The sequence below is a fragment of the Drosophila navojoa genome, chromosome 5 (genome assembly GCF_054131105.1).
Source record: "Drosophila navojoa isolate 15081-1374.11 chromosome 5, UAZ_NAV_1.0, whole genome shotgun sequence".
In the NCBI taxonomy this organism is placed as follows: Eukaryota; Metazoa; Arthropoda; class Insecta; order Diptera; family Drosophilidae; genus Drosophila; species Drosophila navojoa.
Window position 1 is genome coordinate 14355249 of NC_142893.1, and position 24079 is coordinate 14379327.

At 38.8% G+C, this 24079-nt stretch overlaps 3 protein-coding genes across 10 annotated transcripts in view; 1 reads left to right on the forward strand and 2 right to left on the reverse strand.

Annotated features, from left to right (window-relative positions):
* Nucleotides 1-24079, forward strand: part of LOC108654797 (guanine nucleotide exchange factor DBS) — a 49289-nt gene that overhangs the window by 16236 nt on the left and 8974 nt on the right. For 7 of the 8 annotated variants that reach the window (XR_016197013.1, XM_089261694.1, XM_089261693.1 and 4 more), the window contains exon 10: nt 2695-2865. Coding sequence is in view for 7 of the 8 variants with exons in the window: in XM_089261694.1 (XP_089117820.1) it covers nt 2695-2865 (171 nt within the window). In the remaining variant the exon portion in view is untranslated. Of the gene's footprint in view, nt 1-2694; nt 2866-17929; nt 20465-24079 lie in introns of those variants that run through there. The other variant, XM_018106342.3, reaches the window with a different exon arrangement.
* Nucleotides 8524-9129, reverse strand: LOC108654802 (kunitz-type serine protease inhibitor homolog delta-dendrotoxin). The gene is made up of 2 exons (XM_018106350.3): nt 9000-9129; nt 8524-8932 (listed from the first exon to the last, which is right to left on the reverse strand). Exons 1-2 carry the CDS (start codon nt 9064-9066, stop codon nt 8742-8744), a joined length of 258 nt encoding a protein of 85 aa, XP_017961839.2. The 5' UTR covers nt 9067-9129; the 3' UTR covers nt 8524-8741.
* Ir41a (Ionotropic receptor 41a) lies at nt 10255-13382 on the reverse strand. Its single transcript, XM_089261737.1, has 8 exons — nt 13307-13382; nt 12898-13133; nt 12652-12811; nt 12313-12560; nt 12124-12259; nt 11435-12054; nt 11271-11379; nt 10255-11210 (listed from the first exon to the last, which is right to left on the reverse strand). Exons 1-8 carry the CDS (start codon nt 13341-13343, stop codon nt 10822-10824), a joined length of 1935 nt encoding a protein of 644 aa, XP_089117863.1. The 5' UTR covers nt 13344-13382; the 3' UTR covers nt 10255-10821.

The window sequence follows — 24079 nt, forward strand, 5'->3', positions numbered from 1 at the left end:
TATATTTATATGTTAAATTTATATACAATTTTAGTAATATGTTTAGCTAATATACTTTTGTATTAAACTCAAATTATTTAAAATTTTAAATTTAAGTTCTTTTATTACTAAAATGGTTTTAGTAATATAAATCTTTTAAATATATGTATTAGATATGTTTATTATATTTTCTTTGATTTGATTTTATTTTCTAAGATTTATTTTATACATTAATTATAATATTTTTATATTATTTTATAATATTTAAAATCAAATTGCTTAATAATTTTTAATTAAAATTCTTTTGTTACTAAAATTGTCTTGGTTATAATAAACTTGATCAAATTAACAAAAGATTTGGACGCGACAACCCTGAAAATCTTCATGCCTGAAAATCTTCATGTCCAGCCGCAATTTATGCAAGCACAGGCCACATAAATAACATTTTAGTACATTACAAAATATTTTTGGTGTTGTTAGCGCATAGACAGCAGCAGCAGCCGCATCAGCAGCAATAGTTGCAGCAACAGCAGCAACTGTTGCCGCTGCAGCAGCAGCAGCAGCAGCAGCTGCATTGTATCATTTGATCAAGTGTGCGGCTTGAATGGACTTTCGCAGAAGGCAGCATAACTGGAAAAATGGAAACCCAAGCTGCATGTTGAAGATGCGCCAATGCAGTGGTTGACAATAACACCACAACAACAACAACAGCAGCAGCAGCAGCAACAACAATGCAGACTCCCAACTCCAACTGAGATGCGTCGGAAGCAAAAGTGAAAGCGGCAATTGAACCGTTGTCGTCGTCCATTATGTAAAATGTCAAAAGGTCATGACACCGCCAAATGCCCGTTGTCCTCCAGGTGCAATTCAATTATGCAACAGCCAATTGCCAATCGATTGATAAGCCTGTGCCTATGCAAGTGCCTGTTGCAGTTATTTGCTTATATAAGCTTGCTTTACCTTAGATTAAATTATAGGTATTTTCTATGCTGAACTCTGACTTTGTTTATCTATGAATATTTATAGACTTCTCTATAAAGATAAAGGACTTCAGTGATTCCTAATTTCTATCGTATGAAGTGGTTCCTTGACAAACCTTTACAAAATAATTCATTTTGTTAATTATCAATTAAATTCTCTTTAAGAAATAGTGGCAATAATTCCAAGAATCTCAGGCAACTAAGGACTTTAAGTCTAACTTCATTTTTCATTTAATTAATATCTTGACTGAGTAAAGTTCTACCTATTAAACAACATTATATGAACAGAATTTAATTGATGTATATTATATTATATTTTATGATTATTTTATTATATTATTATTTTATTATCGTATATTATTTTATTATCGTATATTATTAAATTATATTATATATTATAGTTAATCTATGCATATATTTCATACAACTTTATGAAAATGTACCCTATATACTCGCTTTCACTACGTGAACGAGCATTAGACTTCAAGTTTGAGGAATTGTTGCACTTTTGGCGTGGCACAAATTCAATTGTTCGATGCCCGAGCCGAGCTGAGGCACCTGTTGCAATGTCTTACTCAGCTAAGCTGAGCTGAGCAAAGTTCGCTTTGCTTTCGTGCTCTTTTCATTTCATTTTACCAGGGAGAAATCACGTGAGAATACCACTAAAAATTCTCCAACATTATAAAGCACATTGTTGTTGGACTATATTTATTATGCCATAAGCGTTGGGCGAATGCATTTTGTGGACGGAGCAGAGAGCAAGAAGTGTGCGATAAGTTTGTGTGTGCTTAGATGATAATCAGATGAAACTCTCAACTAAGTAATGGGAATATAAATGTATATATAAACTAATTATATATCTATGTGTATTACTAGGCTAGAATTTGTTTGTATTACTAGGCTAAACTTATGCTAATATTTATATTTGAAATAGACATATGTATATGATATATGATAGGTATAGATTATATTATAATGATAATGAGTAATTCTTGATACTTTAAAATACATAAAATATTTTCAATTACTCATTTTCTCTGTCCCATTTATACCCCTTCTCATTCTATCCAAAACTGAACGAGTTCTAAACAAGCTCCGACAAACATAGCATTTTGATCTTCTCTTATCTTAATTTAAATATGCACATATTTTAAATCGATATCATTTAACTGGAAAAAAGTAATTCGAAACTTATCTATAAACAACTGTAACGACTATAAATTTTCCTGCACCATCTAGTTTGCTCTGTTTCTGCCTTTTCTATTATCTAACCGCCTTTTGAATTGAGATCGCACGCCCATTTTCTTGGCTACTTAACACTTTCTCTTTGCTGATGTCGTTCTAAGAACTAGACTCTTTTTAGTGGAGACGAACAATACCAAGACGATGTCAAAAATTGAGAGTAAAGTCTTTTTTCTTTGCAAGAATAGCAGATGAAGTAGCCTAGAAAACTCTATGAATGGAACAGTTTGTGATCATGCTCATGCAGCGAATGACAATAGTCGACTTAAGGTTCCATGGTTTAGTTCAGTTCAATACAATTGTCGGCGCCGCTGCCATCGATTGGGCTTCTATGTAGATCGATCGACTTTCCAAATGGGACTACATTTTGTAAGAACTAGGAGAGAAATCTAGACTTTAGAATTCCGTTTAACAGTTTTAAGAAAAGTTTTTACAGCTGCTGCAATGAATCAAGAGATTTATATTGATTTATTCGATCTCTATTTATTTGCAGGTTCTGCAGCGCATCGATGATGTGTCCTTGATGTGCGACAAGCGCATTGCGAGCCTCAAGAAGCTGGCCCTGAAGCCGCCGCGTCCTGTGCAACAGGTGACGCCGGAGCCGGCCGTGCCGCTGCAGCCGCCAGGTGGCGCTCCCCACCTGTTGCGACGTAAACAAAATAAGGTGAGTTTCTATGAACAGTTATTGCTGAAGGTTTAACTGATAGAAATATGAAAAAAATTAAATATTTTATTTATATTTATATTTTAATTATAATAAAAGAAAGCAAGAAGTATTTTTTTTTTAACAATTCCATTCAAATGGTGGATAATAATAAGTAGAAAATTCATATATGTATGTATTCAGATATATGAAATGAAGAATATATTGATCAAATAATTTAAATTGAATATTATTTATTTTATTTTTTTTTTAATGCAAAATAAATTTTTATAAAATAATAAAAATATCTATTATATATTTATATTAAAATTAATAAATATTTATTATATTATTATATATAAATTAAAGATTAATTAGATAAAAATATATATATTATTAATATATATAAATTAAAGAATATTAAGTTGAAAATACTTTCACCAATACAAAACATTTTCCCAGCTCAAGAATGTCTTTGTTAAAAGGATCGCAGAGAAATTATCTTTTCTCTCCTAGACATTGAAGCAGCTCTCTTCTATTATAGTTTAAGTATCAATCAATGCGTCAGTCAATCAATCACACACTGCATGACAAACAAAAATTGTGCCTAGACTCGATTAATTGATTTTTATGAACAATGCCGCGAGTCAATGACTCGACTCGATTCCGAATGCATGCAGCCGGCCTAATCCTAATCAGTTAAGATCTGGCAGTGGCAAATGGGAAATGTGAAAATAATTGAAACTGACGAGCCAAAGCAGCGGTTTATTAACCACTGAACCACTAAATATGCATTGCGTACTTTTGCATTCTTAATTAAACAAAGGCGAGCGCATGAGGAATACCTATTAAAAATGTACAAGTAAAGGGTATGATGGAATGAACTTATACTAAAGTAAAGACATAGGCTTGGAATTGAACTTGCCAAGATCTAGCTGTAATATTCTTATGGATTTCATTCTACAGGCAAGATGGACTCAATCTCAATCATACCTAGGGCATTCGCAAGTCAAGCATGCCCCACTTGCAGCCACTCTTACTTGCTGGCTTTAGATTTGTAGTACAAATTTCAAGTTCATTGTGCGAAATTCACACGATGCTCTTGTTTTTTCATGATTATCTCTAGCCGTACAAAGAGATTCAGGCCCGCGACTCGGCTCCAATTGTTGCAGCGACCCAACAAAGGCCTCAGGCGAAACAAAGCCAGCGGCAGAGTCAGAGGCAAACGGAGTTGGAGCTGAAGTTGGAGTCATAGACGCTTTGATAAGACAAATGCCAGCCACAAGTTTCACTTTTGCTGGCCGCGCAAATCGTAGATTACCACGCCGACCCACAGCTGGAGGCGAGCTAACTATATAGTATGTATATATGTAGGTATATATGGCATGAATGGGCCATACGACTCGACGACTCTGGGCCAGCTGCGTATGGGCCACAAATTGTTGACCGTCGGCCTTCCGAAATTTCATAATTACCTTCCGAGACAAATTAGTGCAGTCGAGGCATAATTGAGTCGGGCGCTCAGTGTCGTTTACCATTTGCTGTCTAACTGCCTTAACGACCTGTGGGGGTACCAGAAACATTTACATTAATCCATTAGCCGAGAGTTTCCCCTTTGAGTCTGGGGGCCAAAGAGTGCAACAACAATGTTGGATGAACTTCTCTTTTGAATAAGTTGTAGAATTAGCATATGAATAATGGGTCTTTCGTATAAATCTCTAATCATATAGTTAGACCTAATATGAACAATTTTTAGCTTTTCCTGTGCCACATTGAAATTAGGGGTGTGCCATGGGGTCTTTATGGGTAACAGATAATTTTGGATATGTGAAATTTGCATAAGTAGTAGATCATGTAAAAGAGGATCACAAATAGAATTATTATAGATTATATCTGATTATAAATGATATATTTTAGTCTATAAAAATGTATATAATAAATATTTATTATAGTATAATATGCAAAATAGTTCATTTACATATCTCTGACTAACTATCTATCATATTTAAGTCGTTTATCTATAATTAGTTAAAGTACCCATACCATTTCAATTTAGATCGATCTTCCAAGCGCTGCAATCCCATCTCAAATTTACTGCAACTGCAGCAAAGATTGCATTCAATGTGGTCAGCACTAACAAGAGTTCCAGAGCTATAGATAGATAATATCTTGAGCAAGTCAGAAGCTAAGAATTGCATACTAAACATTTCCGCTGGGCAGCAATAATAATAATAATCATAATACTGCAGCAAAGAAATTTGCAATTCCGCAATTGAATAAAAGCAAAGATAAAGCAATTTCCATAAGTGCAAAGCGCTTTTCTCGCTCAAATTACAGCTAACTGTGCAAATTCCCGTTGCATCTAATTTCCTCAGAGCACTTTTCACTCTGCACTCTGCAGAAGGCGAGCCAACGAGCGAGCGGACATTGATTATGCTGCCCTGCAGTCGCTATGCGATCTTAGAATTACAACAATTATTGACTGCGAACGAGACGGCAAAATAATGACAGAATTAATTAGAAAAGAATAAGAGTCTATAATTAAATAGCAGAAAAAATAAATAAAAATAAAATATATTTATCTATTCAGTGACATTTAAAACACTAACAGATAAATAGAATGTAAATATACATAAATATGTTATGTACAACATTAGGCAGTCATTGCAGAGACTGTTAAAACTAACACTGTTAAACTGTTGGACTGTTAATATGCATGTAGTCTGTTAGTGCTGTTATATTCTGTTATATACATACATATACAATTATACTGCAACTTACGAATGCCTTTTGAAAATTCCATTTTAAATTGTAAAAAAAAAAGAAATTATTTAATATACAAAGAGTTAATAAAAATATTTAAATTATTGTTAATTGCTTTAGAAACTGTTGAGTAGTATTGCTAGACAAAAAATACATTTATTACATATATACTCTATGCATATATAATATTTTTATGACAAACTGCGCGTATAAATTAATTTATTTTATAATTATTTCGACATTGTGGCAGCCCAACCCTATTGTTGGCAACATATTCTTCAACTATTCAGCTTTGATCTACAATATGACATCATGTCAACATACTTAATCTTTAGACAATTCTAAACTAAATTCAAGTTGCGCTGGGTCAAGCGATCCGCCTTGCCTCGGCATTGGCCAACTATCGCATGTTGGCTAATTAAAATACGTGCGTACAATACCTTAAATAAAATTAAGGTTTTCATTATGTAATTTATGAAAAATTCCATATGCGGGCGTCTCTCTTTTTAGGTCTACATAGTAAAAAGAAGAAGAAGCAGCAGCGTTGCTTGGGTGCGTAGCTCGAATTGGTGTCAATTTGAATGTGAAGCACTCAAAGTTTTTGCTGCCTGTAAAAATGCAATTTTCCGTTTTTCTTGTTTTTTGTGTGTGTTTCGACAGACAGCAGACGGACGGACAGACAGACAGCAGCCTGTGGCAACCGCGATCTTTACTCGCTGTCCGCATGATTGATGTCCGTTGGCTGTCGCCGTGTTGTCTCTGGGTCTATTGTCTATCTCGGGTTTTTATTCATTTGAATTTCGTTTGATCTGCTGCATGTTTTTTGCACAAGTAGAAAATATGCATTGCCCCAGCGACCCGTTCTTATTGTACTATGAATGAATGAGTGGGGAGAGGCAAGACCTATGTGGGCTAAGCTAATGGCTATATATATATCTCTGGCTGATATATATGTATATACTATGTGTAGAGTCTTTTAGTTTTTGCATCTTTGATTTAGCTGCTGCGATTTCTCCTGCACAGGTGTCCATTAAGCAACACCACAATCGAAAGTGTGCAGACAATTTCTAATTGTTTCTCTCTCTAACTATCTACCTCTCTCTCTCTCTCTCTCTATCTCTCTCTCTCTCTCTCTCTCTCTCTCTCTCTCTCTCTTCCGTATTTGATCAGCTTAAATCGAATGCAATAATGCGTCATGTCGAACAATGTCTGCCTCTGCTCTGCCCAAAATGGGAGAATGATGGGGCCAAGCGGCTAGCCGAGCACTGTCTATGCCCCCCCCCCCCCCCCTCTCTTTCCCACCAACAGCTCTGTCCAGGTGCTGCGCTTGTTGCAATCGAAGCTTTTTCCATAATTAAATAATTAATCGTCATTTTATTAGGCCCGTGCATAAGCTATGCGCTCTTTCACTTTCACATTTGTTTATGCGTCTAAACAAAGACAGACGTACAAATATAAAGATATATGTATGTATATGTGTACGTATTTATATCTTTATATTTCATGCAAGTATGTGAGATATTAAAAAATTATGAGACAACGCGCTGCCAATTGAATGTGTCGCCGCATCGTGTCGCGTCGCGTCGCGTTGTGCAAAGTGAAATATATTTTTTGTTTTGTTTGTTGTTTTGCTGTTGTTTTTATTATGGCTGTGGCATTGTCAAAGCAACGCACGTAAGGTTAAGTAAGTGCCGCAGGCAGAGGCAGCAGGCAGAGGCACTCTGTGGCACGCATCTGCGGGCTGCCAAATATGTTTGCGATCCGCGGGTCTTTTCACCAGCTGCCCCACACCATGGATGGCTGTTGCACTTTTGCCTGCCTATGGCCACAGCTATGCTTTAAACTAATTAGTGTGGGAGAAAAAGCAGCAGCAGAGCGAGAGAGAGAGAGAGAGAGAGAGGGGCAACACATTTGCATACAGCGCACTGAACTTGTAACCAAGCCGAGGGCCCACAGTAGCCCAGTCAACGCGCTTGCCACATTTTCTCAGCATTTTATTTACTTTTTAATACCCTATAAAAGCAGTTAGTGATTATAAAATGAGTATACTGGATGTCAGATTACGTATGCAATAGGCTGTTGCAGCTATTTAACTAATATTCCAATCAAACTCAGAGAATATTTCTCTAAAATTCACTTGTTATTTCTTTTAATACAAACAAAAAATTAAATAAATAAAAAATAAAAAAATAAATTTAAATTAGTAGTTAATATGAATACAAAATAATAATTTATAAAAAATATTAAATCTATAAAAAATAATTAATTTAACAAAAGATTATTATGAAAAAAAATATAAAATAGAATAAAAAATAATAATAATAAATAAAAAATATTAAATATAAAAATAATGAATTTAACAAAAGATTATAATGAATAAAATATAAAAAGGAATAAAAAATAATAATAATAATAAATAAAAATATTAAATTTAAAAATAATTCATTTAACAAAAGATTATTATGAATAAAATATAAAAAAAGAATAAAAATAATAATAATAAATAAAAAATATTAAATATAAAAATTAATGAATTTAACAAACGATTATTGACTTATAGCAAATATAAAATAATAATATTAAAGATTTATTCATAAAATATATAAATATATATTAATTGATAATAAATATAAATTAATAATAATTTAAAAAAATGCTTACAATATGTCAAAGAAAAAAATATTTAAAATATTAAATAGAAATAATATTCATAAATACAATATTGATGATAATTGAATTTCAAATGAATAAATAAATACTAATTTAGAAAATTGTGAATAAAATAATAGTAGTAAAAAGAAATTAATAAATTCAAGCTATAAAAAATATATGAATGATTACTATAAATGTCCAATAATGGTAATAAATAAACTAAAAAAAAAATCTTTAATTAGTTAACAATTGAACAAATCTTCAACTCAGTAGAGAGTATGTTAAAGTCGCGTAAGACAAACTGCGAGCTTAATGAGCTGAACCTCTGTCAATACGTATAGATAAATATGCTTATATATTATTAATATGCATGTCTATTCAATACACACATCTGCATATGCATTAACCCAAAAACTTAGTTTTAGTCTGCCGCAAATCGTTTGGGCCTCGGGCATTGCCTCTGCTTCGTCGTTTAGATTCGATCAGTGATTAATTGGAGCTGTGCGCTGCGGAGCACAGTGGGTGAAGCACTCGGACTTGGTGAAGAAGCGATTCGAGTTGCCGCCGCAGGAGGAGTAGTCGAAGGGCTTGCAGCTTCTGGTGTTGCGATTGTAGTACCACATGCGGATGTGGGAGTGGCAGCTGCCGTACTCCGGCGGCTGTTTGCAGTCGTCTGCAAGGGGAGCGAGAGTGTGGGGAATGTTCTAGGATCTGCTTGGAGCACTCTTGCACTGACTCACCCACTTCGAGGTCGGGCCAGTCGGCGGCAACAAATGCCGTCAGAAGCAGCAGCAGGAAATAGGACATTCCGCAAGTGTCTGAATTCGCTCTGCTCTTGGCCAAATAACAGAATTCGCTAGACTGATTGAACTGGGCTAGAACCAATGGCATTTTATAGCCATGCGAACAGCCAGCGGCAATGCGTCATTTGGGAAAGTGCTTAATGGGTCCAAGTCTAGTCCGATTCTCGTTCTATCAGCAATTGCTTAAGTATCTCTCTCTCTCTCTCGATTATTGCTGAGTCAAGATCGAATCTTGAGCAAAACAGATGTGTTAAGTGCTTTGCTGTGGCCATTCGCTCAATTCACTTTCACTACGAGCCGAATTCAAATGCGAACGAAAATCCATATGGTTTAACAAACATTTTCGACAGCAATTTCTAAAAGAAAACCCCAGAAACTGAAACGCATGCAACACGTTTTGCATGCCAATCAAAGATCACGGCAGCCGAACGCGCAGTCAATTAACTCTGCGGCCTCGCCCCCTGGCGGCCGAGAATTTCCATCAGATGTACTCACACTCATTGTGTTGACCATGTTTGATCATGTCCAAGGCCTCGGCCACAGGCAGTCACACAATTTCGCACTCAAGGAGCGGCCAATCTCTGGCTCTGTCTAGCAGACCAACAGTTCATTGCACTGGCGCAAAGTAACTAAATCGTATCTGTGAGATACGCAGCTAATAATTTGTATCTGGTCTGTTTTCTTGTGAATACCCTATACTTGGGGTATAATGATATAGTTTCTGGGTATGATAGAGTAATGGGTATGCATCTGACTTTTAATGTTGAACTCTTTATGACAAATTTATCTCTAAATCATATCATATTCATATTTACCTGATTTATCGATGGTATTTTTGCCTTCAGCCAGATTAAATATAACAACAAAAGAACAATCTGACTCTTTATGAAAGATGTGATTTTGTAATCCAGGATGAGCGTTTATATTATTAATTATATACCACAAAAAACATGTTTTTCCACCATTTTATTATGGATAAATTTATTGCATTTTAAGACAGAGATTGATCATTGATCGATAGATAGATAGATGTAAAGATCTATAGATATGTAGATATAAAGATATATAGATATAAAGATATATAGATATAAAGATATATAAATATATAGATATATAGATAGATAGATAGGTAGATAGATAGATAGATAGATAGATAGGTAGATAGATAGATAGATAGATAGATAGACAGACAGATAGTTAGATAATCTAGACAGATAGTTAGATAATATAGATAGATAGATAGATAGATAGATACTTTCTCAATATATTTACACTAAGCTCTAGAACTGAAGTTACTTCGACAAAAAGATTATCTAAAATTTCTGTATGCTGAGAGCTCTATACAGCTGTTTAGGTATTTCCCTAGTCACATACTCCAGACTAGAGCACTTTTATATGTTTTTTTTTTAATGTATTTGATATCACGTATGCCATTAAAGCTCGCTGAGGTAAAAAGGTAATATATATATCTGAGTTTTGTTTTTCCTAAGAGCATAATTCGCAGCGAGTCTGAGAACTTTCACGCCACTTCCGCCTGTCGTTTGCTCGGCGACATCTCTCTGGAGATCGTTGCGCGTTGGCCCTTGGCTCAGTGAAACTAAAGTGAGGAAAACATTAAAGAGATCAGCCCGATGATATATGATGTTAGTATCTTTCGCATCTGTGCTGCGCTACATAAAGTGAAATCTTTCGATTGCAAAATGTTGCGCAAACAGATTTGGCAATAGCTGGCCACGCAATACCATTCTCCAGACCGGGTTTACGTCGAGTACTTGAGCGTGAGCATTTCGACAGAGAATGCCATCAGGGCCAGGCTGATGCCCAGTACCCAGACGAGTAAGATGCCCGCGAAATTGGACATGCCCAGCATGACGGGCTCAATGTCGATGTCTTCTTGGCCACTGGAGAGCACGGTGCTCTCGACCTGTTGCTGGATCTTGACATTTAGGTTATCGGCCACGACGCGATCCTCCCAGTACTTGTCGAAGCCGGACGAGTGCCAGCGATAGACCAGGGCATTGAAGCGCTCCAGCAGCGGCCAGAGCCGTGGCACAAAGGCCACCGTATACTGATAGTAGAGATCCTCCTGCATGATCACCATGTGCTCAATGGACTGCTCCGTCAGATAGTCGCCGATGGCAAAGTGGCCTGGGAATAGGGGAAATTGCAGGAAACGGGGCGTATGGGGTGCAATTCTCGTTTAGCTACCAAAGGGCAAGCGCTCCAAGGTGAATCCCATGCGCTTGCTCTGCGCCAGCTCCAGCAATTGCTCATCACTGTAGACGCCAAAGTTGTCCAGCAGCTCGTTCATCAGGGGCTAGGATTGGATTGACAATAGATTAGATAGCATGATGGGAAAGCCGTCTACTCACATCATCCGAGCCGCGAATCGAGGAGACCCACGCCTCTGAGTTGCCCGCCCACTGCAGCCGCTGGTCGAGCATGCGCTGCATCGTGTCCGCCGCCTCGTCCAGACTGGGTATGGTCAGGATGCTGGCCAGGCCGCCGCCATAGATGCTCGTGATGATGATGTCGTTCAGGAAGCAGGCGAAGAGCAGCACCCGCACCGTTACGGAGCGGGCGTGGCTGTTGCCCGACTGCGAGATGAACAGCTTGAAGGTCGTGACGAGGCCAAACTTCGTGCTGCGCCACCAGCCGTGGACGGGCGTGGCGCCAGCATACAGCTCCAGCTCACTTCTGTGGGCCAGCACCAGGCCGAACGTCTCGATGCTCAGGCAGAGCAGCACCGCGGCCCACAGGGTGGCCTGGAACGGCTCCAGGGGCAGGTACCAGCTGGCCAGGCGCTTGGGCGCCGGCACCAGGCACGTTATGCCCGAGCGCACCAGGTACATGGAGAGGTCCAGATAGGTGTAGTCGTCGTACCAGGAGTACATGGCGCCTATGCAAATGTCCGCCTTGTGGCCGAGAATCATGCCCAAGGCGCCGTCGCCCGACATGTTCGGATAGATGTTGCCCCAGTCATTGGCATCGGCTAGGCAGAGGGTGGTGTATTATCTACCCAAGAGATCTATATATGTATGTAGATTCTCAGTCTACTTACACGTGTCTATCTGCACCGTACAATTGAATTGTGCGCAAAAGCTGAGCACGACTTGGGTCTCAGTGCCATCGATGTAAACTTGGGATAGATTCGAGTGCATTGCCACGCCCACATCACGCGCATTGCTCGGACTGGTCTAAATAATCCCCCATTCAATAAGTTTTACATTCTCCAAGATCTACCACTCACATATTTGATGACTGTGTAGGGTCTGTAGTCAAAGCAGGCAATGATCACCTCACGGCCCTGCAAATCCCTTAGTTTGTCCGGAAATAGAGGCACATTGTGCTGAAACAGCTGCAGTCGTGCATCATAGCGATCTATCAAGATCAGCTGCTGCGGCTGCTCCGCCCTGGGTCCCACATACTTGTTCGTCTTCAGCTCAAAGTCTGTTGCATTCGCATAGCTGCGCAGGACGAAAAGTATGTTGGGCTGATCTAATATAATATATAATAATAATATATAATAATAATATATAATCATAATGATATATATAGTAATTAGCAGAGTATTTATATAATGAATTACCCTGAAAAAAGTAGCTGCTGCAGCATGCCTCCTCATCCAGCTCCTGTGCCACATGAGCGAATACGAATCTGTTGCGCAACGAGCGCCAAATGGAGTACATGGAGGCCTGTGCGAAGGCGGCCACAAAGCGGCTCATAAAATCGCCAAAGATCAGAAAGGTCTGTGAAGCATAGGAAAATAAAGAATATACATATATAATATGTATCTAAAATATATATAGAATAATGAATAGAATAGAACTCTCACCTCGCAATGTGAAGTTTCAATGGATAATGTTAGCTTCAGCACCAGATCATCGTAGTGCAGGCCGAGCTCCTTGAGCTGTTGTCTTCTGGCCTCTGCATCGATCACATTCTGCTCAAAACTTTTCTCCATTGTGTCAATATTAATGCCTATGATACTGGAGTAGTCTCCAGCTAGCTGAAATTCGTAGTTCTTATGCCAGAACACGCAAATCGTGCTGTTCTGCAAATAATCCCTAACTAAATGAAAATAATTCTTAATATGAGAACTATATATATGTAGATTGAATTATATAACAATTTTATGTATAATAAATTAAACATATTTTAAATTTTTTCTATATTATCATTTTTTTTTTTTTTATTATATATATTATCTATATTAGATATATTTCATATGTGTATATATTTACTGATTAGGTTTAAAATCAACGACCAAGCACTGTCCATGGCTCTGACTTAACTGACTAGATTGGCATTGTTTTGGCCAACGAATTGCCAATTGTCAATTGGATAATTGTTGGCATGCAAAATTTGTATTTCATTCTGTTTATTTTTCCTGCACAAATTAAGCAATTTGTCAATTTAACTCTAAACGGTTTACGAAGGCAGAACACAAATTTGATTGTGTAATAAAAAGAATTTATAGGAAAAATATAGCAAAATAAGGCAAGGGTATTTTAAAATACCAGATAAAATATTAAAGTGTTTTTTTTTTTAATTTAAAAAAATACCAGATAAAATATTAGAGCTTTAATATATATATTTTAATTTTTTTTTAAATTTATTTTTATTTATTTATTTATTATTATTATAATTTTGTATTTATTTATTTTTTGTCACTTTTTTGTGAGCAAGTAAAAAATAAATGCTTCCAAATGCACCAATTTAACTTTTAAATAACTAATCGCAAACAAAGAATTTATTTATAGCATTTAAAACAATAAAAATTTGCTAAAAGTTACTTAAAAAAAAAAAAAAAACAAATAACAAAAACTATTTTCGTTCATAGCCCAAAGTCAAATAATTATATTTGGCGAGCTATTAAAGTGTATTTATAAAATACTTAAAGCAATTACCTTTTAGAATCAATAAAAGTATTCCAACAATTTGTAATTTCTGTTCGGAACTCAAGATAAATACGAAATACGTACATAATTACAGACAGATCTTGATAGTTTCGGAAGATCTCAGAGTTTTTGTTTGCAGCGAAATTGTAGCGTTTTGTGCAGACAATGCGGAAATTAATAAAAAAAAAAAAAATAATACACAAAAAACAAAATGCGTACAGTAAGAGCCACAGTCAGAGTCCGAGTTACAGACACGAAAACAAAGAGTCGAAAGTTGTTGAAAAGAAAGAAATTTTAATTGATTTTAAACGAGAAATTAAATGCGGTAATACCGAGGTATAAATCCGAACACGTGTAAACATCCATGGCAGCCAGAAAGTGTCTAATATCGAAGGGAAAACACAGTGCACTGCCTGGGTCAATTCGTTCACTCTCTTTCACTTTCTAAGGCTAGCTCCCCTCCCAGCACCGTCAGCACCGCCCTCCCTGCCTCTAATTCCCAGCTCATATTGGAGCGTGACGCATGCAATCAAATGCGATTTGATATAATCAATTACCTTGAGTACTTGAATAGAATCAAAGCTGATTCGGCTTTTATTTTTTTGCACCCTATGAAGGTAGTGCAAGCATAACCTTGACCAGAGTCTATTTGTCAGAAATAGAAATTTAGTCAGGGACAATTGTCATTGCCCATTTCTCGTAGCTCTCATTTGACTAGTTTGCTTTCCAGGAGGTCTGCTGTCATGGCCTTTAGTTTTTCCCCTTTGATGATTTCCCTAAAAAAGGTCTCAAATGGGGTTTTCCGCATACCTCTTACATTTGCCTGCTCCTTTTGTTGCATTGTGAAATTTTGAAACCTTCTGGAGTTAGGGAATTACCTGCCTCTTTGACTGAGTTTTCCTCAATTTGGAAAAATTCTACATAGCCAGGACTTCTGGAATAGTTGCCAACCTATGAAGCTTTTGTTTCAGTGGAGTAAAACATATGAAAGGAAATTCCACAGACCATTTCGAACATATACAAAATCTCGGAAATGAGTTCACTTTTTTGGGTATATATTGCAATCCATAAAACTTTTGTATTAGTAGAGTAAAATATGTGCCATCTTCTATTTCATTAGCTTTAATTTGTAGCATTTGTCGAATTTTTTGATATCAATACAAAATGAAGAAATGAAAAAGCTGAAAACAAAAGAGGCGTTCGCATGAAAAATACGTCAACTCATAAAAGTTTTTGTTGGTCTTGTTTGTGCATTTCGCAAATGTCTATTGTGCGGGAATTGCTTTCCTATTGTCGCGCAGCAGGTTTCGGCTTGGGTTTGGCTGACGTATTTCGGGTTTCATTAGCTTTTGCCTGGTGGCAACAATAAAGCGATTTTGGTCAAACAGAAGTTGACACAATTTTGGACACTCAGCCATCATAATGTCGTGTGTTGGGTTTATGTGGGCTCTTTCTCCATTCAAGTCTGAATTGGGGGCAATCAAGAGGCACAGCTGAAAATGTATAACTCAGAACAGACACAAATACCTACATAGTTATGTGATGACAGATTAACTAGGAATGAAGCTATTCATAGATAGTAATCATAATATTTTATTCACATATGTATGTAGTAATCATAATATTTGACTACAGCTGCCTCGCTTTCCATATATGGCCAAGAGTGTTTTGCTCATTGAAGCAGCAGCAGCAGCAGATGCAGCCACAATTATCTTTATCGAAACAATCTTATTAACAATAATAATAAACAAAAGAACGATCGTCACCATGGCTCAGTGCCCAATTAGGTAATACCAATGTCAACTCCAGTAATCGAACACAACTCGCGTCGCTGGCCGATCAAGGCAGTAGCCGAGGCAAAGTGATTTTAGCCAACCTTGCGAAAGGTTTAATCAAGCCAACTGTCAACAATAATAATAATAATATTTTAGTGAATTATCAAGAATTTGTTAGGGTATTACTATATTTCCTGACTTTAAATAATTGCTAATTAAGGCATATATAAATAATAGCGAAAAAAAAAATATATATATGTGGTATTTATTTATTATTTAGTTAAGTCTAGAGCAGAAGTATTGGGCTTAGCTATTTAATAAAAAATAAACTATGTATTCTCATATAAATATACATATATCTCTATATGTACAATCGCTTGACTTTATGAAAGTGAAAAATGAAATTAATGAAAAAGTAAACATACATAATTTAAATTAAAGTTTTCCTTACTATATAATTTGGAGTTTCTAAACGAATCTTTAGGTTATTATAAATTAGGCAGCAAAGAAAGTCATTTTCTTTTAGCTTTTTAATTAAGATTTATTATTACATTGTGTTCTGCAATTCAATTAATCTAATTCAAGTTTTCCTACGTGATACATATCAAATTATAAATTGTTTTAGGCCTATGTATTTTTTTTAGTAGAGATCTGTGAGCAGGCATAAATGCGATCGTCATGGCACATTTGTAGATTAAGTACCTGGTTAGAGCAGGGCACGGCGCATTAGGTTTTTTCACTTTCGACCCGGCGTCGGCTTTTCTTGGGCTTTCCTTTCGTTGGGCTTAAATGTCAACGGCACTGCGACGAGATGGCCGAATCGCGGCTGCTTTTGGGCCATGCTTGCCCGCAGCGCCGGCGATGAAATCATAAATTAATCTTACGATGCGAGCTGTGAGCTGTGAGCCGAGAGCTGTGAGCTGCACAGATTCAGTTTAATGGAATTACATTTGCTTCGTATACAATACTTATTTGTTATGAGATCATTTCGCTGACTGTTTTTCTGTATTTTCTCTACGTTTTTCTTTTCTTTCCTTTTTCGTTTTGTTTAATTTAATGAATGAAAAGTCAAATGAAAGATTTCTTGCTGCACCGATTCCACCAGACGCGTTTCACTTTTCATTGAACCCCCCGCCCAGTTTGGACATGGTTGACTGTTTGGGCCATAATAGTAGCTGTAATATTTTGGAGCGCTCCGCTCCGACTCATGCGTAATCCTTTTGTGGGCGCTTGTCTTCCGTTTCACGTAATTGCACAAGCGGCGATCGCTGCCAATGCCGGTGACGCCCCAAAATAGCAACAGCAACAACAACAACAACAACTCGAAGCCAAACCATTGCATGCTCTGGGCCATAAACGGATAAGCACGAACATACGAATTAAGCTGTTCATTGGTTGAGCCAGTTAGCCATCATATCAACAGCCATCGCCCAAAGACATGTACTACAAATGCATGAATATATTGAAATGTTGATTCCGACAAAATATATTCGTAAGCGCCATTATGCAATCGGTTTATTAGATCCTTTCCTCAGTGCACTTCGTTAGCACATGGAAATAAACTGCTCACGCATGCACAATCATATAAGCACGCACACATACACACACACACAACATACACAAATGCATGCAAGCCTGCTAGCAAAGGTCAATTTTTGTGTTTTTCTTTTCCTTTTTATTGCCGTTATTCGAAGACAGTTTGGCAATTCGCAATGCATATACATACAAACATGTACATATTTTTACAGCTACAAATGCGACAAGCATACGTAGGCTGGCAATACAAATGTATAAATAGATTTCTTGTTCTAACATCCAATTGTGGTCATTGCCCGAGTTGTGTGCGCGTGTATTTGTGTGGCTGTGTGTATTTGTAAATGCAACCAGAAGATCATACAGTCTGTGGGAGATATTTCTTGTTGACAGAGGCTGAGCACATCACGCCAATTGCATACGCAGCTGGAGGAGCATTGCTTGCTTACAACGTCACACAACATGTTGTAAACGAAGCAGAAGCTTTTTTGTTGCTAGCTTAAAACTTCACGCAACATGTTGTATACGAAGTACAAGCTTGCATTCGCAGCTAAGTCTCAGCTAGCTTACAACTTCAAACAACAGTTACACGAAGCTGAGCTTGCCCTTGGTCTTGCTTTGTTTACAGTCGCACACAACATGTTGTATCGAACCGAACTGAGCCAAGCTGCCTTGCCCGACGCCGATCGAGCCGTGCACGCATCAGTTTGAGCCGATCTTTCGCGAGCGTAAGAACGTCGCGCATCGCAGTCGAGTCGAGTCGGGCTTTTGTTTTAGCAGCAAAGAAATTCAGTGGATTTGCATAACTATGAAGAGCTGCGTCGAGTGCCGAAAGCCAAGCGCCATATGATTGGCCGCGTTTCATTATTGTCAACGATCAATGAAGCTGCAACAAAGACTGACCTGCGCAATTGGAGCCCATCAGCATTTGCATTGGAATAGCCCACAGCTGGGCGGCTCTGTGACTGTGACTGTGTTTGTGTTTGTGTTTGTGAAATGACTTGTGAAATGTGAATTATGAATCTGTTGCAATTTTGTTTATTTGTTTAAAAGAGATACATGTGTTGCATCTTGACCGAATCGAGATAAACAAAAAAGTGAAACTTTCGATAAGCGTGCCTGGAAAATGCCCATTGGCAAAGTGCCGCAGGCTTCGCACCGCAAGCCGTCGAGCAGTGGTGAGTCCACCTGCCTGGACAGCACCATCGACTCGCGGATGTCGACAAGCGAACTGCTACCCATGGAGCTGCTCAAGGTGAACTATGTGCACCAGTGCAAGCAGGCCATGATGCACAAGTCGAACGAGCCGCCGCCCCCGCCCACACACCTGAACAATCCAGCGCGCTTTGTCGGCTACCGCCGGCAGCCGCCGCAGATGCACAGCGTCTCGCAGGTGAACGCAGCAAGGAAATCCCTGCCTGTGCCGGCACTGCCGCCGCCCACGGTCGAGTCCTGGCTGCTGCTGGCCAAGCAGCCCGAACAGCAGAGGCGCTCGGATGATCTGGATGACTGCTGCTGCTCCCGCTCCGGCTGCTCGTGCTCCGACTCCAGCTCGGACGTCACCGAGACCAGCACCGTGACGCCGGACTGCGAGAAGTCGCAGAGCTGGAATTATCGTGACATACGGCGGGACTTGGCACGCGCCGGCGCCGCTGCCGGTATCAGATCCCGGGCGGATCGCATAGCACGCATCGAGCGCAGGGAGTGCCAGGCTGAGGAAGCCGACTGCACGGCCTGCCTGCGCCAGCCGGAGCCCGTGCGCCGCCTGGCCCCATCAGCCATGCCCGCAGCAGCAGGAAACGGCAATCGCGGCCCGTTGAGATCGCGCATCCCAAAGCCGCTGCTGCAGCGATCCGCCGAGCCATCGCCCAACAGCGAGGCGAATGCGCAGCTGCAGCGTCGCGTCAAGCAGCTTTTCCAGCAGGACATGGCCTACAACCACAACGCCGCGCCCCGCTGGATGTTTCAGAAGGCCGGCGATAGCCACAGCCCGGCAGCGCCCACAGCCAGCTCCTCCGCCCAGCAGCAGCAGCCAAGAGTCAAGCTGGAGCGGGTGCACATACGCAAGAAGCGCCAGCCGCTGCACATCGTCAATCAGCTGGCCAGCGATGGCTGCAGAGCAGGAGGAGGAGCAGGAGAAGCTGGTGCTGCTGCTGCTGCTGCCGAGTGCAGCACGAGCTACAAGCTGCAGCAGCAGAGTCCGAAGATGAAGCAGGTGGAACGCGCTAAGCGCTTCTCACTGGAGAGCTGCTCGGACTCGGGCGTCTCCTCCTCCAACGACGCCAAGGAGCAGCACGCGAAGCAAACGAATCTGCAGCGCAGCGAGAAGTGCGTCAGCTGTGTCCAGGTGCCCGAGATGCAGCTGCCCGAGAAGCACAAGCAATACGAGCGCACCTCTGGCACGGCTCAGCCCAAAGCCCATGTGGATCCCAACGATGTGCAGAACTTTGCCAAGAAGAATCTGACCAAGGCGACCACGAATGAGCTGCTCACGGCGGCGGCGGTGCAGGTGAAGCAGTGCAACATCGAGAAGGAGCGCAAGCTGAACAGCCTGAAGCATCGGGAAGCCGAGCAGCCAAAGACGTCGACCACCACCACCATCAGCATCGATGACAGCTGGGTGCAGGAGTCCATCATAGATCCCTGCGACGACTACATGGAGACGGACTCGCTGATGTTGCCGCCTCCTGCTGCCGCTCGGCCCATTTCCAAGCACAACAACAACAACAGCGTCAAGATCTTTGTGTGCAGCAACGGCGGTGGGGAAGGGGATAGGGATGACCACCAGGTCGACAGAGTTCCACGGCTGGGTTCCTCGGCAGCCTGCCTGGCTCTGCCCCCATCTTCGTGCGCCTCCACCTCATCCTCCGGCTGCGGCGGCTCCAGTCGCGACACCAGCTCCCTGTGCGAGTCCGAGCAGGACTGCTGCTCCTGCTCCGGCCAGCAGCCGAGCTGTTTGGCCAGCGACTGCTGCAATGCCATCGGCGGCGTCTTCTGGAACAATGCGTGCTACGATATTGAAGCCGAGGTCAGCGCCAACGCCGGCGCCGGCGCCGGCTGCTGCTGCAGCATATCCAGCTGCGACGACGACGATTGCTCCTATTACGCCGGCGACTTCAGCGCCTCCAAATTGGATCACATTCCGGGCCGACGCGGCGAGCTGCCGCCACGTAACAATAAGCTGCTGCGAAAGGTAGGAATTCCCGCGCCATTCCAGACCCAATAATTATACGCCTCTAATTAGGCGGAAGCCACGAAACACTTGTACCTCCACTCGCTGGCTTCCGCTCCTCCTCCTCTGCATATCCACGGATTGCCATTTCCTAGGCTAAGCATGCGAACATGTTTATTAGCTCACCTGCCGTGCGGCTATCCATTGCACGACTTGACAGCTGCAGTCCGTCTGTCTGTCCCCCGAGTTGGGTCAACATTTGCCCACTCCCACTTGGCTGCTAACTGAGCGTTTAGCAGCTGCTTGCGAAATGCTCCCACTGGATGAGCTGACTCTCTGGACTATAGAGCCAAAGAGTTAGCATTGAATTAGGCAAATCTCAAACAGTTTGACCTATTTTGCCGTATGAAATTTAGTTAAAATACTTAAAAAAAAAAAAATTAAAAAAAAAAAAATAGAAAATAAAAATAAATCATAAAAAATAATAATAAATTAAAACAAAGAAATATATATAAAAAATAAACTAAGAAATAAATAAAAAATAAAAAAGTAAATAAATAAAAAATAAAAAAGTAAATAAATAATAAATATTTAATTAAAATACGAAATAAAATAACAAAAAAATAAAAATAATACAAAGAAATATATATGAAAAAATTAATTAAGAAATAAAACAATTAATAAATAAAAAAATAAATAAATAAATTATAAATATTTAATTAAATTACGAAAAAAAAATAACAAAAAAATAAAAATAAAACAAATAATAATAATAAAAAAATAAATAAATAAAAATCATTAATAAAAATAAAATATAAAATAATTAGAAACCCATAATATTAATATATATATAAACAAAACAAAATAAATAATTTAATAAAATAATAGCAACAAAAAAAATTAAATAAAACATTAAATAATAAAGAAATAGGTATAAAATAATTGAAAAATATTATAATAAAACTGAAAATTCTCTTTAAGCTATGCATTTATTTAAAAAAAAATTAGCTCGTTATTCGAGTTAACAAAATATAATAGATGATTTAATTGATTTGAGATCCGCCAAGTTTTCCCAGTATTGAAATCGAATTGATCATCCAATAAATAGCAATTAGCTGCTGGCCCGACCATATCCAGGGTAACTCCTAGTCGTTCACTTCAGCTTCTGCTAGAGCAGCATCTCTTCCTTGCGTTATCAGCGGAAATGTCACAAAATTTGTATATCCGGAGCCGAAATAAAAATAAACATAATCCTCATTAAAATGCGTAGTTAATACGATTTTAATGCAAACCTGATTTACGGCTTTTCAAACTCGCCTAGCCGCAGAGCAGACAAAGTATAATATAATCCCTCAAATCGATTCGCTACGTGAAAAAGCTGATACCATTGGGGAAATGTTGTAATAATCAACTTAATAATAAAATCGAACTTGAAAAAAATATAATATAAAATTAAAATATAGTTATAGATTGACTACTACTTATATTATTACTACTCTGCAGTTATTTTTTAATTTTTAAATATTCCATTTAACCAATGAGTCGCATATATTATTTAAACTTTTGCTAAATTTTTTAATGGCTTTTTAGTCTGGGCATTTATTTATGGTTTTTTTTTTCTATTTGCTGCCATTTGTTAACCGCTAAAACTATTTTTATCTGATATCATATTCGCTTTGTTAAGCATACAACAAACTTGCCAATATTTAAATATCAAATATATGAAATGATATATTAAATTATGCCCCATTCAAGTTTTCATATCAAACTCATATATGTGTATATTTTATTATATAAAACAAAAGTTTGATGGAGAGGTGAAAGTATATCAATGGAGTTTGACTGAGCTGCTGATTGAAACTGAAACTGTAAATAGCTCAGAGTGTAGTAAATCTCTTGAGAATATATATATATATATATTCTACGCTAGCCGTAACACTTTTATATATGTTATAGAGAAATCCTCTATTAGAGAGATTCACAGCCCATCAATGTGCCAGTGGTAGCAAAGATGCGGAAATTGGGAGTTATGGAAGACAACTCCACATTTCATGGCATGCTCCAATGACACGAAACAGCAAGAGCAAATAAGTAGATGTATGTGAATATATAGATGTATGGGCTACCTGTACAAGAATAGGTGTGAATATGTGTGAATATGTGCAAAAGGTATGTGAATATTACCTAACTGAAAGTCTCATAGAGACAGAGAGAGAGAGAGAGAGACCCATCAAAGGTGAAGGTGGCGTGTAATATTTGTGGCGTGTGGCAGGAAGCAAACGATTCATTAATAAATGCAAAAGCAAAAAAAAAAAGAAAAACAAAAATATTTAGCGAACAACAACAACTACAACAACAACAGCAACAGTAAACACTTCAGCATTTGATTTGGTTCGTTGTGGTTTTCATTTTGCGGTTTCATAACAAATTACGAAGACACTAGACTTTTTTACATATATACCTATAAGCATATGAACATATATATACATACATATATACAAGTCAACTTGGCTCTTCATTAACATTAGTCTATTGGCATATTATATATACATATACATACATGTATATGTGTGTGTGCGTGTGTGTTTGTGTCTGTCGCATAACTGTTCAACTAGTTAAACTTAAATAATTGCCAAGCACTGTCTGTCCGTCTGCCCGTCCGTCCATTCGTTCACTCCAACTTTAAGCGACAATTTGCCCTCCCCTCCCCTCCACCCCATGGAGTTTAGCTGCTCTTATGGCCAAATACGTAAGCCTTCTATCCACATATCGCACTCGCTTATTGACTCTCACTCTCGCGTCAGTGCGTGCCCGCGTGCATTTACCGTTAATACCTTTCACTTTCCCTATTGTATCGAACCATCTTGGCCATACAGAAACTTATATGGATTTGCGTTGTGCGTTTTGGCTAAGAGAGCTCAAGAATCTTTTAAAATGGCCTTTACGGTGTGCTACTTAGCTATTAGCCATGGCTAAGTAGTCGTCATCACAGCATTTGCTGTAAAAGAGAATATCAACAACATTTGACTCGTTCATCAATCCAACGAATTCCACTCCAATCTTTATGATCTAACGGTGCATGGCTTAAGCCCAAGCTGAAGTTGAATTTCTCTGCTTCTGCGCTTTTTGGCCTCGTTTCGGACCGCGCTCCAATTGGTGTCAGCTGGAACCGTGAGCCGAGCTGAACTAGTTGAACGCCCGGCTACACTCAGTGCCCCAACTTTAGCGACCTTCACTTGTTTCCCAAAAAAAAACACATATAGAGTTTTTGTCACTTCAGTTTTTGCATTGTCCATGGCTCGAACCCCACAGCGTCTCTCGAGTGGCTCGCCACGCGTCACGCATGCGCGTTGACTCGTCCCAGAGAGTCGAACTTTTTCTCGCTACTTCATTTTCTTGTTTTGCATTTTCTATGAACACATCGTTAATTAATTATACTGGCTCTCACTTTTTATGATCCTACGCACTATTTATTAGAGCTCATCATCATTATTGTCAAATTAACTATGATTTTTAGAGCCATTGGAAACGGTCATGTTTTATTAGCTGATTAGAAATAAATATATAGACTCACTCTTTGGAGTATACAAAGTTTAGGCTACTAACAGTTAGAATGCGGCATGGCTTTTGTCATCA